Source organism: Peromyscus eremicus, chromosome X (genome assembly GCF_949786415.1).
Source record: "Peromyscus eremicus chromosome X, PerEre_H2_v1, whole genome shotgun sequence".
In the NCBI taxonomy this organism is placed as follows: Eukaryota; Metazoa; Chordata; class Mammalia; order Rodentia; family Cricetidae; genus Peromyscus; species Peromyscus eremicus.
In genome coordinates, this window is record NC_081439.1 from 89,565,138 (window position 1) to 89,582,183 (window position 17,046).

The 17,046-nt window shown below is 36.9% G+C and overlaps 1 protein-coding gene across 1 annotated transcript in view; it reads left to right on the forward strand.

The window, feature by feature from the left end:
* Col4a5 (collagen type IV alpha 5 chain) overlaps positions 1 to 17,046 on the forward strand; it is a 211,377-nt gene that overhangs the window by 119,777 nt on the left and 74,554 nt on the right. Inside the window, exons 20-29 of the mRNA XM_059251446.1 lie at positions 2,337 to 2,510; positions 2,842 to 2,925; positions 5,396 to 5,488; positions 7,309 to 7,379; positions 7,649 to 7,840; positions 8,688 to 8,856; positions 10,280 to 10,372; positions 10,466 to 10,570; positions 11,927 to 12,024; positions 13,507 to 13,657. Coding sequence (XP_059107429.1) covers positions 2,337 to 2,510; positions 2,842 to 2,925; positions 5,396 to 5,488; positions 7,309 to 7,379; positions 7,649 to 7,840; positions 8,688 to 8,856; positions 10,280 to 10,372; positions 10,466 to 10,570; positions 11,927 to 12,024; positions 13,507 to 13,657 — 1,230 coding nt within the window. The remainder of the gene's footprint in view (positions 1 to 2,336; positions 2,511 to 2,841; positions 2,926 to 5,395; positions 5,489 to 7,308; positions 7,380 to 7,648; positions 7,841 to 8,687; positions 8,857 to 10,279; positions 10,373 to 10,465; positions 10,571 to 11,926; positions 12,025 to 13,506; positions 13,658 to 17,046) is intronic.

A 17,046-nucleotide genomic window follows, 5' to 3' on the forward strand; every position in this document is an offset into this window, starting at 1 on the left:
TGAAAAGTAAATCATTAACTCCAACAAATGTTAAAAGATCAAACACAAACTAGACGATACTAAATAAAATTGAGATAAAATACTTGTATAGTATGCAGAATATGTATAACTGAAGCAGAAAGGGGAAACTTGCAAGTAAAGTGAAAAATATATTAATAAATGATTGATAGAGAAAAAAGTTGTCTTAATTCTAATGTCAAGTGAAAGAAAATTCAATAAAAATATGCATTAACAACACAGATATTTTATATTAATAAATAATGATGCAATGGTTAAAGTCATATACCTTTACACATCTAATGAGGCAGTAAATTTGTAAGCTTCAGGGGGTAAATTGACAGATCTTTAGCACATTGAGTATATTAAAAATAAGGATATAGATATTTTGATCAACATAATCAGGCTGTATGTATGAGTGCAAGGAAAAATATTCTAGAAAGCAAAAAATATATCTTCTGTGCAAATTTACATAGAATATTTATAAAAATAGACAATATTTGACCTGAAAAGAATCTACAGTATGTATGCTTGTGATTCTCTGCAACCACAGTAAAGTAGACTGGGGAAATATCAAATATTCTTATATTAATATTTGCATGTTGACACAGTTAAAAATAACTCCAGAGACAAGGTAAGACATATATGGCAATGCTAAACCACTAAATGCTAAGCCACAATAAAATGTGCTTCATATCAAAACTCATTGACCATAGCCCAAACAGTTCCCCAATTCTACCATAAGACTACAAATAACAAATCAAATGAGAAATGGGAATGTAGCATGACGTTATATCCCTAGAAACAAAAAAGAAAAAAATGGGCTAAATTTAACTCTCTCTCTCTCTCTCTCTCTCTTTCTCTCTCTCTCTCTCTCTCTCTCTCTCTCTCTCTCTCTCTCTCTCTCTCTCTCTCTCACACACACACACACACACACACACACACACACACACAATGAAACAAGCACAAAAATGTAGAATGGGAAACTTTACCAGGATGAAAAAATTATAAAATGAAAACTAAAACAGATACAGGTGAATACGGAAACCAAAATATGTTGAAAAGAGTTTGAAATGAGGATAGATTGACAAACACAGGCAAGATAAAACTCAGAAACGGTACAAATAAAATTAGTAAAGAAAAAGGATATTGCAATAAGTTTTTCTTTTAAGTTACTGGAAAACTATAAATCTCTACTAATAAATTTGACATTCCAGATGAAATATAAACTCCTTAAGCAACAAAATCAAATTATTAAAGAAAGTTGTTATGAGAGAGTAGGAAGCCTAAGTTAATTGCCATAGAACAGAAGTTCTCAACCTGTATGTAGGTCATGACCCTTCTGTGAGGGTCACCTATCAGATATCCTACATATCAGATATTTACATTACTATTCATAAGAGTAGCAAAATTACAGTTATGAAGTAGCAATGAAAATAATTTTAGGGTTGGGGATCACTACAACATGAAGAACTGTAATAAAGGGTTACAGCATTAGGAAGGTTGAGAACCATTTTCATTGAAGATTTTGAAATATTGACAATCTCCATGAAGAAGTGTTGATTTACAGTTTTTTTATAGTTTTATGGATGAATTCTACCAAAGTGGAAAAAAGATAATCCCCATATTTTGAATTGTTTCAAAGCATAAACAGAAAACCTAATAACAATAATAACAAACCATTTATAGCACAATAAATAAAAATGATTCAACCTCATTTATTAACAGAGAAACTATAATAATGCTAAATTAAACTGACCATATTTTTCCATAAATCATATTTGATGTTATCACCATTTAATTTTATCTCAAGATATCAGAGATATCTCTATGTTATATTGCTGTAACTGACTACATTAACAAAGTAAAAGAGAATAGACCAATAAATGTATAGAAATTGACAATAGCAAAAAAGCAATTGAGCTACCCCCAAAAAATATAGGGAAGAGCTCTGAGTGTGTGATGGAAGGGGTTTAAAGCAGGGAGAATAAGAACAAAATAGTGTGCATTGTCTCTTTCATGCAGAATCAAATTTAGCTTTATATTATGTGACATGGAAACAGAAAGGAGACTGTTGAGAAAGAAGGTAAGTGAGGGAGGTCAAGAGAGACGAATAAGGTAGTGTGGAAATGGATATGAACATATATGTGAAAATGCCATAATGCAAGCCATTATTTTGTATACTAGAAATATAGTTTTAAAAATGGAAAAAGAAAATCCAACCAACATTATATTAAAGACAGATTTTATCATTCCTAGTGTCTCCTAGAGAATCAAAATAATTGTCTACAAAGTAAGATCATTTTGGTCACTTTTAATGAGTACATTTTCTTACTTAGGGACAGCAGTCATGGGTCCTACTGGTCCCCCTGGATATCCTGGAGAAAGGGGCCAGAAAGGTGATGAAGGTCCCCCTGGAATTTGTATTCCTGGATCTCCTGGACTTGATGGACAGCCTGGGGCTCCTGGTCTTCCAGGGCCTCCTGGTCCTCCTGGCCCTCATTTGCCACCCAGTAAGCTGTGTTTTCATCCTGACAAATTTGGCTGTTCTTTTGCTTTATTTCATTTGTAAGTGAATCTGACTGAAGTTTGGTATCATTATTTATATTTCTGATATCTAAGAGATGGCACTGCTATTTTTAGTTTGGAGTTTTGGTTATGTACTGGTCTTCAAACAGTGTTCATTATCAACAATGTCTCCATATTGTTTATTGAGTTGTATTTTTACAGAGAAGAGATTGAAAATAAGTTTTTTTTTCTAGATTTGGGGGCTTTTTATTTATTTTTTTTGCCTAGTCTTCTCAGCATTTAACAATTAGCTTGTTATCTTATCTTTAACCTCAGGTGATGAGATATGTAAAGCAGGCCCTCCAGGTCCCCCAGGATCTCCAGGTGATAAAGGACTCCAAGGAGAGCAAGGAGTGAAAGGTTTGGTACCCAAGTATCCCTTTCTTCATTCTTTCAAGTCATTGGCAGAATGCCCTGTATTCTAACTTCTTAAGAAGGTCATTGTAGCTAGAGTTTTCCTGCCTGGCCCACAGTCAGGACAAATCTCTTTCACCTGCCAGTCCCACAGCCTCAGACCCAACCAAGTAAACACAGAGACTTATATTGGTTACAAACTGTATGGCCATGGCAGGCTTCTTGCTAACTGTTCTTACAGCTTAAATTAATCCATTTCCACTCATCTATACCTTGCCACATGGCTCGTGGCTTACTGGCATCTTCACATGCTGTTTGTCATGGTGGCGGCTGGCAGTGTCTCTCTGACTCAGCCTTCCGCTTCCCAGCTTTATTCTCCTCCTTGTCCCGCCTATACTTCCTGCCTAGCCAATGGCCAATCAGTGTTTTATTTATTGACCAATAAGAGCAACACACTTGACATACAGACCATCCCACAGCACTTCCCCCTCCCTTTTTTTTTTTCAAAAAGGAAGGTTTTAACCTTAACAAAGTAAAATTACATATAATTTGGGAATTTGGGCGTAGCTTCTCTTACTACTTCCTGCTGGAGGGGGGCCCTGTATCTTATGGGGACACAAAGAAAATTTTAGGATTATGGAGTAGTCCATGAGGGTGTATCATCTGAGCCATTCGCCTTGAAATGGTTCTGGACGTTGGATCATCTGGGCCATGGTGTCATCGGAGACCTTTCAGGGGGTCTTGGCTGGTCAAACCTGATGTATCTTAATCTGGAACAAATCCATAGCCTTTGGCTTTCTGTGGGAACAAAAGCAGAGACTCTTTTCCAAAGTAACATATCCTTACATCTAAATTTTGAAGTCAAGGTATCTTTAAAATATACATATTGGTTTAACTCAACATCTTTTATGATCAAATGTTTTTCTGCAGTTAAAAATCCCAAAGACAACACAATCCAGATTCTCTGTGTAATATTCATCTTCACGTGGCTTATTTTTTATATTAATTTTACTGTCTCTTTAAAGACTTTATTTTTTAAAACTATGTATTTGTTTCTATAACTGTATATATCACCTTTTTTGTCTCTTTCAAGCCTACGTATCTTTTACACATTGTAAACTATTACATCTGAATCTGTCTTATTGTGAAGCTATTGCTTTAAACTGCAGCAGCTATGGCTGCTGGCTCCGCCCACCTCAGCCCCAACATGGCTATGGTACCTTTACTGCCAGCTCTGGGAGCTATCGTGGGTCTATGCTTTTATCCAAGCAGCATGTAGCCCAGAAACCTCTTTTTTTTTGTTTTGTACTAGCAAAAGCTAAATCCACCACGCAGCTTAATGTGCCACTTGCAGAGGTCTCATTCCCACCATACAGCAGGTCGAGCGCGCACGCTAGGAACCCACCAGTAGCTCAAACCAGCAGCTGCCGCTCATTTGAGAGAGACAACTAGGAACTGTTTTTAGCTCCTTTTTAGAATGTTTTTTTCTCAGTTTTTAGGTGGAAACTCTTGCCACCACGTTGGACGCCATTTGTAGCTAGAGTTTTCCTGCCTGGCCCACAGTCAGGACAAATCTCTCTCACCTGCCAGTCCCACAGCCACTCAGACCCGGCCAAGTAAACACAGAGACTTATATTGGTTACAAACTGTATGGCCGTGGCAGGCTTCTCGCTAACTGTTCTTACAGCTTAAATTAATCCATTTCTATAAATCTATACCTTGCCACATGGCTTGTGGCTTACTGGCATCTTCACATGCTGTTTGTCATGGTGGCGGCTGGCAGTGTCTCTGACTCAGTCTTCCACTTCCCAGCTTATTCTCCTCCTTGTCCTGCCTATACTTCCTGCCTGGCCACTGGCCAATCAGTGTTTTATTTACCAACCAATCAAAGCAACACATTTGCCATACAGAACATCCCACAGCAGACTATAGCTATCCTTTTATGCTATAAAATACTATAATGAATTACTTTCTCTGTTGTATCTTAGTTTTTATTATCTCATCACTGATAATGTCGATACCTTTTCAATGAGCTCTGTCCTGACCTCATCCGATTTCAAATTGCAACCTTTCTCCCACCACTCATCGAGCACACTCAGTCATACTTACCCATTTCCCCTACAAACATATTTTCAGATACATTTAAAAACATACTAGATTTATTATTAACCTATTTAATATGTAATTTAATAATTTATTGCATTTGTTGTTTATTATTCTTTCCTATTGGTAGAAAGTTAGCTCCACAAAAACATGGAATTTTGTGTGGTTTATTTCATCAGTGTATCACAAACACCTAAAGCATTCCTCTGTATACTGTAGGCACTCATTATTTGTCTAAGAATTGATTTTAGACATAAGCTTCTCTAAACACACTGTTGAATACAAATGCTATTCCTTACAGTTGACTTCTTTAGAACCTATCTAAAGAAGGTTTAAGTAACCCTTCTTCCAGTAATATTTATTTTTTTACCAGGTGACAAAGGTGATACCTGCTTCAACTGTATCGGAACTGGCATTTCAGGGCCTCCGGGCCAACCTGGTCTGCCAGGTCTCCCAGGTCCTCCAGGTAAAATTGTCTTCATGTAGACAATCTTTTGTTGGCTCTTTGAGTATGCTAATAGTTTTATAATGTTATTAGGTTCCCAATTTATAGCTAGTTATTTGTGTCTACAAATTATTGAATATGAGATACCTCTCTTATTATATAAATTGCCCTTTTGTTTATAATACCTGAATCTACCAACATTCTGTATTACAGTATTTGGTATTATTTGAATAATTACATTGTCCCCAAAGTGAAATGACATAGAGTCAGACTTTGCTTCTAGAAAACTAGGGAAGATGTTCATACTGTCTGAACACCAAGTATGGTTTCCAGAGCCAGAGTCATTGGGGATATATAATATATTGTAATTAAGGAACAAGGTTTCTATTAAAGTTTTGGCAACTAGCTGCCAATATTCCTTTCTACGTATAAGGCATCCACCTAATTTTGAGTCATTTTCCAGAACCACAACTATTCCACTCAATTAACTCTTCACATATGCCCAATATTATATATTCTTGAGGCTACATGTAATGCCTGAGTCCAGCCTGATAATAGATTCCAGACTGCTTACCAGTCTAGTGTGTCTACCGAAGACACGAATTCATTAGGAGTTTGGAAATACTTTTAGCAAGCCTCATAGCTGCCACTAGGAGCTAATAATATAGCCTGTACTTCCCATCTAGGTTGTCTTCAACTTGAGAATAAATAAGAGTCACACAGAGGGCTTGTTAAAATCCAGATTGCTGGATCCCATCCTTATGTTCTGATTCAGTAGCTCTGGTTAGCAGTATCTAAACATTAACTTTTAAACTAATAACCGGATAATAACGATGCAGTTAGTGCAGAAATTCATCTGTAGAGCCACTGCTTTAGTAACTTTTTTCTGTAACCCCTGGCACCAACTAGATCTCATAAACCAAATCTTAGGGAACGGCAAATCAAAAAAAAAAAAAAAAAAAAAAAGAAAAGAAATGGGGGGAGGACTAGTCAGGATATAGGAAGATTGTATAACTGAAAGTTAAGATATGCAGGCTCCTCTGATTTCTTCTCCCCTTGACAATAGGATGGTTGTAGGGACTCAAGCCCCACCTCACAGTTGCAAAGAATACTCTGGAGTTAGAAACACCCGAATTTATGTATAAGAAAGTCTGGTTTCCGGCTGGAGAGTTGGCTCAGTGGTTAAGAGCTGAGTTGGATTCCCAGCATCCGCTATCTGCAGTTCCAGTCCTAGTAATCTGATACCTTCTTCTAGCCTCCATGGGCACCAAGCACTCAGGTGGTGCGCAGACACACAAACAAAACACCCACACACATGAAATAAATTGGCTTTTTTTTGGGGGGGTGCAGGTTGAGGCAGGGTTTCTCTGTGTAGCTTTGCCCCTTTCCTGGAACTCACTCTGTAGCCCAGGAAGGCCTTGAACTCACAGAGATCCACCTGCTTCTGCCTCCCAAGTGCTGGGATTAAAGGCGTGCGCCACCACCGCCTGGCTATGTAAATAGGCTTTTTTAAAAAAAGAAAAAGGGCTGGGCGTTGGCCGGGAGGCAGAGCCAGGTGGATCTCTATTAGTTCGAGGCCAGCCTGGGCTACCAAGTGAGTTCCAGGAAAAGGCGCAAAGCTACACAGAGAAACCCTGTCTCGAAAAACCAAAAAAAAAAAAAAAAAAAAAAAGGGGGGGGGATTTCTTCCTATTGAGAACATGAAAGAGGGAAGAGTATGACTTAAATGCAGTAGGATAGAGTTCTCAGTTTAAAATCTAAGTTTGTGATGCACTGTTGTCTATATGAGCATGACTGGGGCTTAAGGCTCAGAGCTCACATGGTTTCTCTGTGTGTCTTAGGATCTCTTGGATTCCCTGGAGAGAAGGGTGAAAAAGGACATGCTGGAGCGACTGGTCCAAAAGGATTACCAGTAAGCTTTGATTGTATTATGAGCCACAAAGGACTGGAAGGAAGCCATGTGTCCTTTGATTTTCACTTGTGGACACATACATTAATATTAAATTATAATTTATTTTATTCCTTCCCTCTCCCTGCTTTGCCATCCTTACTTCATACATTACTCTGTATACTAAATGTTATAGGGTGGGTTAATGGAGCAAATTGGAGAAAAGAATGTTAGAAAAAAAAACTGATTTCCTTTGTTTTTCTTTTTTCTCCCTCCTTTTTCTTTCAACTCAGGGCATACCTGGACCTCCTGGTGCTCCAGGCTTTCCAGGATCTAAAGGGGACCCTGGTGATGTCCTCACTCTTCCAGGAATGAAAGGTGACAAAGGAGAGTTGGGTTCCCCTGGAGCTCCAGGGCTTCCTGGTCTACCTGGTACTCCTGGAAAGGATGGATTGCCAGGACTCCCTGGCCCCAAAGGAGAGCCTGTGAGTTGGTTTGATAGTCTTGCCTTTATGTGAGACTGTCACTTAGTAATGTTAGGATAGGTTCTGTTTCAGTGGTAGAACTCATACTTGTGTATGAGACCATAAACTTAATTCTCAACACACTACTCCCCGCCCAAAAAAAGCTTGCTAAATTAAAATAAAGAGTGGGCCTAATGATTAGATGAATATTCTACTGATACCTAAAATAATAAAATTTTACATTGAAATGATACAATGTTACTAACTAGTTTCCTTACTATTCTCTTTCAGTTTTATAAACTTCTTAATTCATTACTGTATCAATTATTACTAGCCATAAATATATGGATAGGAAGTTTAAATGCTTAGGAGTCAGTGTGTTGTTCACTTCTTATTCCAAATATCTCTGTGGGATATTTTTTAGACATGAAAAAATCTAATTTGTTTTGTATATATAGAAATGTTACAGATTTGTGTGAATAGATGGCCAGGTTAAGATACTAGAGAGCCAAACACTGAGCATAAGTCAACGGTTTCATTTTGTATTTAGCATACAGTCTTGGATATTTGACTGGGAAATATATATTATAATAGGATAAAGAGACGATAACCATCTTGACTCATGGTAGATTGTAAACTTTTTGAGAGCAGAGACCTTGATCTACTTATCTTCTCAGCTTGTAGCACTGGCAGATGTTTGTTGAGTACGTAAGTGATCATAGATACAATTTAACAATATCACACAGTTATATAGCATTTAAGAAGTATTTATGGCTGTGTCATGTCCCTAGTTGTATTCATTCATACTAACCTACAACCTGAAGTTGTTATATCAGTGTGTTTCTGTCTTAAATATTTCCATTTTCAGGGTGGAATTGCTTTTAAGGGTGAAAGAGGTCCTCCTGGGAACCCAGGTTTGCCAGGTCTCCCAGGAAATATGGGACCGATGGGCCCTGTTGGTTTTGGGCCCCCAGGCCCTATAGGTGAAAAAGGCATACAAGGTGTTGCAGGAAATCCAGGCCAGCCAGGATTACCAGGTAAGTTTACTATGATTGTTTGATTTTAAATTTTGTGCTTAAAAGCAAAATAAAAATATTGGGAAATGTGTTTCTCTGTCCATTTATATGCTCATAGCAAGGGAATAGAATGCATTTGTTTAAAATGGGATTCTTGTTAAGTTTTTTCAGTCATTTGTTGGTATTGTTATTTGTATTTTGTGTTGTATACATGTCTGTGTAGTTGTTTACATGTGGGTGGGAGGTTCCCATGCACATTACATTTTTTATAATTAAAAAATTTGATATTATAATATAATTATAATAGCCAGGCATTGGTGGCACTTGCCTTTAATCCCAGCTCTGGAGGCAGAGGCAGGCAGATCTCTGTGACTTTGAGGCCAGCCTGGTCTACAGAGTGAGTTCCAGGACAGCCAGGGCTACACAGAGAAACTCTGTCTTGAAAAAACAAAACAAAACAAAACAGAAAGATACACTATAATTTTAAATTTTTCCTCCTTACCTTTCTTCCCTCCAATTTCAACTCCTCCCATAATGTAACTCCTTGCTCTTTTTCAAAGTCATGGTCTCTTTTTATTTAAATGCTGTTGCATATTTATATATATTATATATATATATGTGTGTGTGTGTGTGTGTGTGTGTGTGTGTGTGTGTGTGTGCATATATTCCTAAATACATAAATACAACCTGCTTAGTCTGTATAATGTTACTTGTATAAATACATTGTCAGGGTTGAAAACATACACCTTGATTTTGAAGACAGGGTCTCTCACTGAACCTGGAGTTCATTGATATGACTAGGCTGACTAGCTAGTGAGCTCCAAGGATCCGCCTGTCTCCATACCCTCAGTATTAGGGTTACAGACATGTGCTGCTGTGGCTACCTTTTTTTCTATGGGTACTGAGAGTCTCAATACAGATTCTTATTTAGCAGGCACTTTGCTGACTGAGCTATCTTCCCAACCTAATTTATGTTCTGATTCTCAAGGAAAGGAGAAGATAGGTGTTCCAGATGAATGGGGGTGGGTGGTAATTTGATTTCCTGGGTTTTTTTTTGTTGTTGTTGTTTTGGTTTGTTTTGTTGTTGTTATATCCAAGCCCTCTTCTATTGGATGATGCCTGCCCATTCTGGGTGAAGGCAGACCTTCCCTCCTTAGATCACTGATTCAAATGCCCTTCTCTTCTGGAATCATGGGTCATGGGCATAACCAGAAATACTTGCTTTATCAGCTATCTGAATCTCCCTTAACCTAGTCAGGCTGACATATAAAATTAATTGTCAAACGTCCTCAATCATAAAAGTACCTAAAACTGCCATCTGCTTCTTTTTCTCTTTGAAATTTCATACTTCTATTTGAGACCTTCCTAGAATATACAAAGTGGAATTTTTTTTTCTTTGGTCAGGTAAATGATTTTCACTCTGAAGTAATCCATCTATTTATAGGTCCTAAAGGTGATCCAGGCCAAACCATAACCCAACCAGGGAAACCTGGCCTGCCAGGTAATCCAGGCAGAGACGGTGAAGTGGGCCTTCCAGGTATGCAAAGAATTTACTTTATTTCAAAACGTCTTCATCACTTGGTTTCTTTCTTTGGATGTTTCCCATTCTTACGCTATTATTTTTCGATAGGTGATCCCGGACTTCCCGGCCAACCAGGCCTGCCAGGGATACCTGGTAGCAAAGGAGAACCTGGTATCCCGGGGATTGGGCTTCTTGGACCACCAGGTCCCAAAGGTATGTTGGACTAGGTACTGGACTGTGTAGATTAGCTGGTTAGCATGGTACTACTCTTTCATAATACAAAACAAAGTAAGTGTAACTCTTTTGCTCTATGTTGTAATAAAAAGTCACACTGGGGAGAGATGACTCAGGGACTAAGAGTACTGTCTGCTCTTCCAGAGGACCAGGGTTTACTTCTTAGCATCTCCATGCAAGCGCCTAACCACCCCTAGTTCTAGTTGTAATGGATTCAGTGCCTTCCTCTGGTTTCTGAGGGTACTAGGCACACACATGGTTGATATACATACATGCAGACCAAACACCCACACACATAAAATTAAAATGATAAAAAATTTAAAATATTAAAAAAGAAAAGTCACTACATGTGCCATAATTTTGGAGACTGGGTCTCTCTTTGAACCTGGAGTTCATTTTCTAGAACAGTCTAGTGTCAAAACTACCTACAATGTTTTTAGTCTCACTACAACTTGAGTTTTATTGATACTCATAGGAGACCTGCCATTTCCTGGACGGAGATGGAAGAGGAGCAGATTGGGGGTGGGAAGGGGGGAGTGGGGGAGAGGGACTGGCTAGGATATAAAATAAATATATGAATAAAAAACTATCTACATTTCAGAGATGCAGAAATTATTCATGTGCTAAAAAATATCATGGGAATTATTACATTTTGCGTTCATCATTGTGTTCTTGGAGCTTAGAATAGTTCCTGGGAATATAGCAAGCACTAAATAGATATTTAATGAATTAATAGATTATATTAATCAGCAAATACATTCACTATACAATATGCAATGTTTATCCCAAGTAAAATATTCCTTTGACTTATTGAAATTTTGGTTTTTTTTCTACATTTCTGCTTTATTCCTCACAGAATTTATTCTGAGTAGCAGGGCAGCCCCTTTGTGTAATGACAATACTCACTTCTACCAAACACTATTCTTCAAATGTCAGACTTGCTCTTATGTGTTAACGCTTCTACAACACATACAGTTGCATTTAGCTCATCTATAGAGGTACATGATAGGCATTCTGTCACACGGCATCATGGTATAAGCAGAAGGGAAGTTCTGTATTTTTGTGTGGTATTCACTCACAATATATAGTTCTGACTTATTCTATATTCTTCAGAAGAGCATACCTTCTTCTACACCCCTTACTCTGTGGAAATGAAAGGCAAAGGTGGTTGAGAGAGAATCTATTAAGGCTGATTCTAAGTGGATATACAAAATGTCTGTGTATTTTTAACAAGTCCGTGTATAAAGCATGATTAGGGAGATGAGAATGTAACTATGTTTTTTTAAAATTTATTCTTTCTGTGGATTAAAAAAAAATTGGCTTGCTATTTTGCAGGTTTCCCAGGAATTCCGGGACCTCCAGGAGCACCTGGAACACCTGGAAGAATGGGTCCAGATGGACCTCCTGGGTCACCAGGCTTTCCAGGACCAAAGGTCTGGAACATTTTTTAAAAGATTTATTTATTTGTTATGTTTCATGTGTATGAGTGCTTTGCCTGTGTTTGTATGTATGTGTACCATGTGCATGCCTGGTGACTACAGAGGTCAGAAGAGGGCCTAATATGCCCTGGAACTGAAGTTATAGACAGTTGTTAACTACCATGTGGGTGCTGGGAATTCAATCTGGTTTCTCTACAAGAGCAGCCAATGCTCTTATCTGCTGAGCCGTCTCTCCATCCCCAGTCTGGAACATTTTAACTTACCCCCTTTTGATCTTCCTGTCTACTCTACTGTCCTTAGTCCTAGTTCCTATTTTAACTTAGACATTGTCACAGTTCTTTATTATATTAATAAAAGTTAACTATATTTTCATTTAAAAATAAAATATCTAACCCCAAACCATCTTTAATAGACCAAAAGGTAATATTTAGATCCAAAAAGTTTCTTACCTTTGTTTAGACAGGTGGGTTGTTAGATTATATGAAAGAATCCAGTGATCAGTTTTGCCTGTGCTTATGTATACAAACAGTAACCCATTTCATACTTGTCCTACCTGCGAATGACTGGTGAAGTTGTGCTGGATGTATCAAGTCCTTCCTGTATTGTTTCTTCTGTCCCAAGTCCATCAAAAATATATAAAGCATATCACTGCTGTTTGGTTCTACTAATAAATACCTTCGGTTGTGTCTTATTTAACCTCAAACACTTTTCAGCCAGCCTTCAGCTAACTGCTGCAATGTATAATTATCCTGACTCTTCTTGTATTTTCTGTGCTTTAATGATTTCATCTTGCTGGGTTTCATCATTATTAGTTGTTTTCCATGGGAAAAGCAGCTATGGGCTCTCATGAGAAAACTACTTCTCCGTTGGCTTGTTTTTATTTTATGATGAACATTTTCAAATAAACACAAAAGCAAAAGAAGTAATATAATGAACTTTCATATATCTGTCACCCAGGCACAAAATTATTAAGATTTTAATATTTCCTTAATCTTCTCCTGGTTTTTTTTGGGGGGGGAGGGGTGTTCTCATTTAACCCAAATCTCAAAAGTACATCATTTCACTTGCAATTGCTTCAATATTTATCTCTAACTAAATGGAAAATTTATACAGAAACCACAATGGCATTCTAAGACTTAGTCAAATATTAAAAATAATTATTTGGATGATCTAATTCTCAGTCCATATTCACATTTCCTCACTTGGGTACAGTGTTATTTAATCCCATGCTTTTTTAGTTAACTTTCTTGTTTTGAAACCAGTCCAACTCATTTAATTTGATTTTACTAAACCCTGTTTCCTAACCTTCCAGATATTTCCTCTAACACGCCTATTACTTTTCATTTAATTATCCTTTCCTCACCATAGGAGAGAAGTATTACTTTGTATTCTCTGCTTTAAATTCTCTGTAATAATTGGTAAGCATCAGGAAAGTCACGGGACTTTTCCTTGTGTTTTGTCATGTGTATGCTTAAGGGAGAGCCAGGATTTGGGTTACCTGGGCCACCTGGGCCACCAGGATTTCCAGGTTTCAAAGGAACACCTGGTCCAAAAGGTGATCGTGGCTTCCCAGGACCTCCAGGTCCTCCAGGACGCACTGGCTTGGATGGGCTACCTGGACCAAAAGGTATGGAGGCTCTTGCTACTTCTCAATTTGCTTTAAAGTTATGTTGATGTTGAAACCTTTAGAAAAGGTTGAGGATCATAAGACAGTTAAATGGAGAGCCCATGATGCTCTTCTGTCACTGCTATAATTTTGTTCATCCTCGGAAAGGTAATACAAAGATATTTGCATAAAAGTAACAGACCTGAGTGTGGTACCATAGGCCAGTAATCCCCTCATGTAGGGGTCAGAGGCAGAAGGATCAAGGATTCAAGGCCATCCTCATCTATGTAGTGAATTTTAAATCAGCCTGGGCTACAGAATAACCTGTTTCAAAAACAAACAAACAAGCAGACAAACTGACGGAAATATTTCTTTCACTTCGTCCCCTTCCACTTCCCTCCTCCCCATCCCATATGTAATCTCAGTTGAGTTTCTTTTACTCGGTCCGTTGTTCCTCTACATAAATATATAAAGACTTTGGAGGCTTTTTCTTCATTTGTCAAAACAGAGGACATAATTGCCTTTTACCTTTCCGTGTGTTTGTGGTGTGTAGTTTTATAATTTAGGAATCACTCTATGTCAGTGCTTGCAGCATTTAAAGCATTTAGTGGGCTAGTATTTAATTACATGGGTATACTATCAGTGGCTACTTGTTGGAATGGATTTTTGCCAATCTTTTCTGATTACAAATAATGTCACACATGTTATTTCAGTAAAAAGTAAAAGCCTCTCAAGGTACTGTGAAATTTCTCTCAATCTGTGCCATTTACATTCCTATCAACAATGAATGAATGTACTTGTCTTACCCAATCACTTGCTGACTATGCTAAAATAAAACTAAACAGCAAACCAACAAACCTCCTGGATTTTTCTAGCCTGGTGAAAGTTTATAAGTAGGTTTATTAGTATAATTTTTTTCTTTAAAATATGTCATTGTAAAGTTTTCGAATGCACAGAAACATTAAAAGAATTGGACATTGAATGGCTGTCTTCCCGCTGCTTGGGCCCAGCATATAACATTTTGTTTCCCTCCAAACTATTTTTAAATAAAATGGTGCAAATATATGAGCAAAAGATATAGCTGTACAGTAGAAAACTTGCCTAGTATGTGAAAGGCCCCAGAGTCAAGCCTCAGTCCCAGAAATGGAAATTCCATGTATAATACAAGGTAGAAAAGACAACACAATGACTGTTATATACACCCATCACTGGTGTTCTACCCTGAATGTTTTACTATACATATTTTATCATATATCTGTCCATCTCACCATATCTCTAGATAGCTGTTGATTTCTTTTTGATGAATATCAAAGCAAATTGCAATAGTGGTGCACTTTTCCCTAAATACTCGCAGATGTACAATAACTACAATTCCAAAGGTATCTTATGTATTTTATTTCTATATAAAATCCATAGATGTATTTTCAGATTGGCAAATATAATCCAATATCATATAAACATCCCAGGACTGGGGATGCAGCTAATTGGTAGTGCATTTTCCTGCAATGCTCTAAGTCCTAGCATACACATGCACACACACACACATAATATATATATATATTTATTTATATAATATATATTTATATAATATATATATATCCAGAAACTGTCTTTATTCCATTTTCTAAATAGTCTGTAACATTCACACCAATATTGTTATGAATGTTTTTAAATATATTGTTATTCTGTCTATTCTGGATTCATTGTGTACAGAATCATGCAATATGTACATTCTTGTAAAACATCTTTTACTGAGCATGTTTTTAAGAAAACATTCACTGTGCTCATCACTAGTTTTTATTGCTAAGAAATTACTAAGAAACAAGATGACATTGTGAGGACACCTGGCTGTGCCAAGTTGCTGACTGTTATAAGAGAAGCAATTAAAAGAGTTCTCTAAGTCTTTTGATGGATATATGCTTTCATTTTGCTTAACCATGTAGCTAAGATTAGAATTGTTGCTCATGTGTGCTCACTTATATAAGAAACTATTAGGTCTTTCTCCAACATGGGTATGCCATTTGAAAATTTACACCAATATAACATTAATCTTGATTCTCTCCAGCATTAAAGTTTTACTTACTATGTAGTAGTATTATAATTTACAATTTTAATTTGTATTTCTCTAGTGACTAAAGATGTTCAGCTTTTTATCAATTCTCATGGATTATTATTTATATATTTAAGCACTTGTCAGCTTGAATTGATGAAATGTGTTGTGTTTTATGTTAAGTTGAAGGTATTCCTAGTATACCCTGAATACTTGTCCTATTTCTAGAATAAACTCAGGAATGTTTTATCCCTGTGTTGGTTACCTATTCATATTTCCAGTGTGTTTGGATGAGAAATTTTAATTTTATTGTTTTATTTATTTTTTAATTTATGTTTTCTATTATTATAATTTTGTGCCTTGTGTAAGAAATATTCACCTACTTAGCACTGCCAAGACATCCAGTCCTAGAACTGTCATTAATCTTAAATAATTTGAGTTTATGTCATTTTATTTAAAATAGAAACCTAACAGTGGATTATGTGGGGATCTCTATCAAATCAAATACTGTATAAAATGTATCTTTTTCTTTGCTGTCAATTCTGTTTCATTCATCTTCTTTAACTAGCATCACATTGTTTATATTACTGTAGCTATAGATTAATATGTGAGCTCCCATAATATAAAAATTTGATTTGTTGTTAATTTTTTTTGTTTTTTGAGACAGGGTTTCTCTGCATAGTTTTGGGGCCTGTCCTGAGTCTCGCTCTGTAGACCAGGCTGGCCTTGAACTCTCAGAGATCCACCTGCCTCTGCCTCCTGAGTGCTGGGATTAAAGGTGCGCATCACTGCACCTGGCCTGTTAAATTTTTTGAACTATACTATGTATTTTGCCTTTCTTCTCAGCACAGTTCAAATGTATGTCCCCTACTGTGAGTGAATTAACCATCAGTTCATATTTTAAGAGTCTCATTTTCCCCTGTGAACTGTTGATTTCATTTTGCCATTTCTCTACTGCTTTAAGCTTCTTGAATTTGATATCTTTAAGTATAAAAAAGAATAGGATTAACATAGCTGGCCTGGCTGGTTTTATTTTACTGGTCAGTTTGCAAGGAAAAGAATTCTCATGGCCAGTGTATTGGAGACTTATCTAAATTAAATCCATATTCCTGAATCATATTGAGTTGATTTTCATTAAAATAATATGTATCTCCACTTAATTTTAACGGATTTTGTTGTGAAAATACCAAAAGTAGTCCAAGACAGCTTCTTCTTCTTAAGTAAATTCTTTTAATAACACCTATATATCTTTGACTAAATAAGTTTGAGGGGCTGTAAATCACTCAAAGTTGTAGTGTTTCCCAGCAGTTTATCTTTCCCAACTGTAAGCCCATGGCTAGAAATTGCAAATCAAATTATT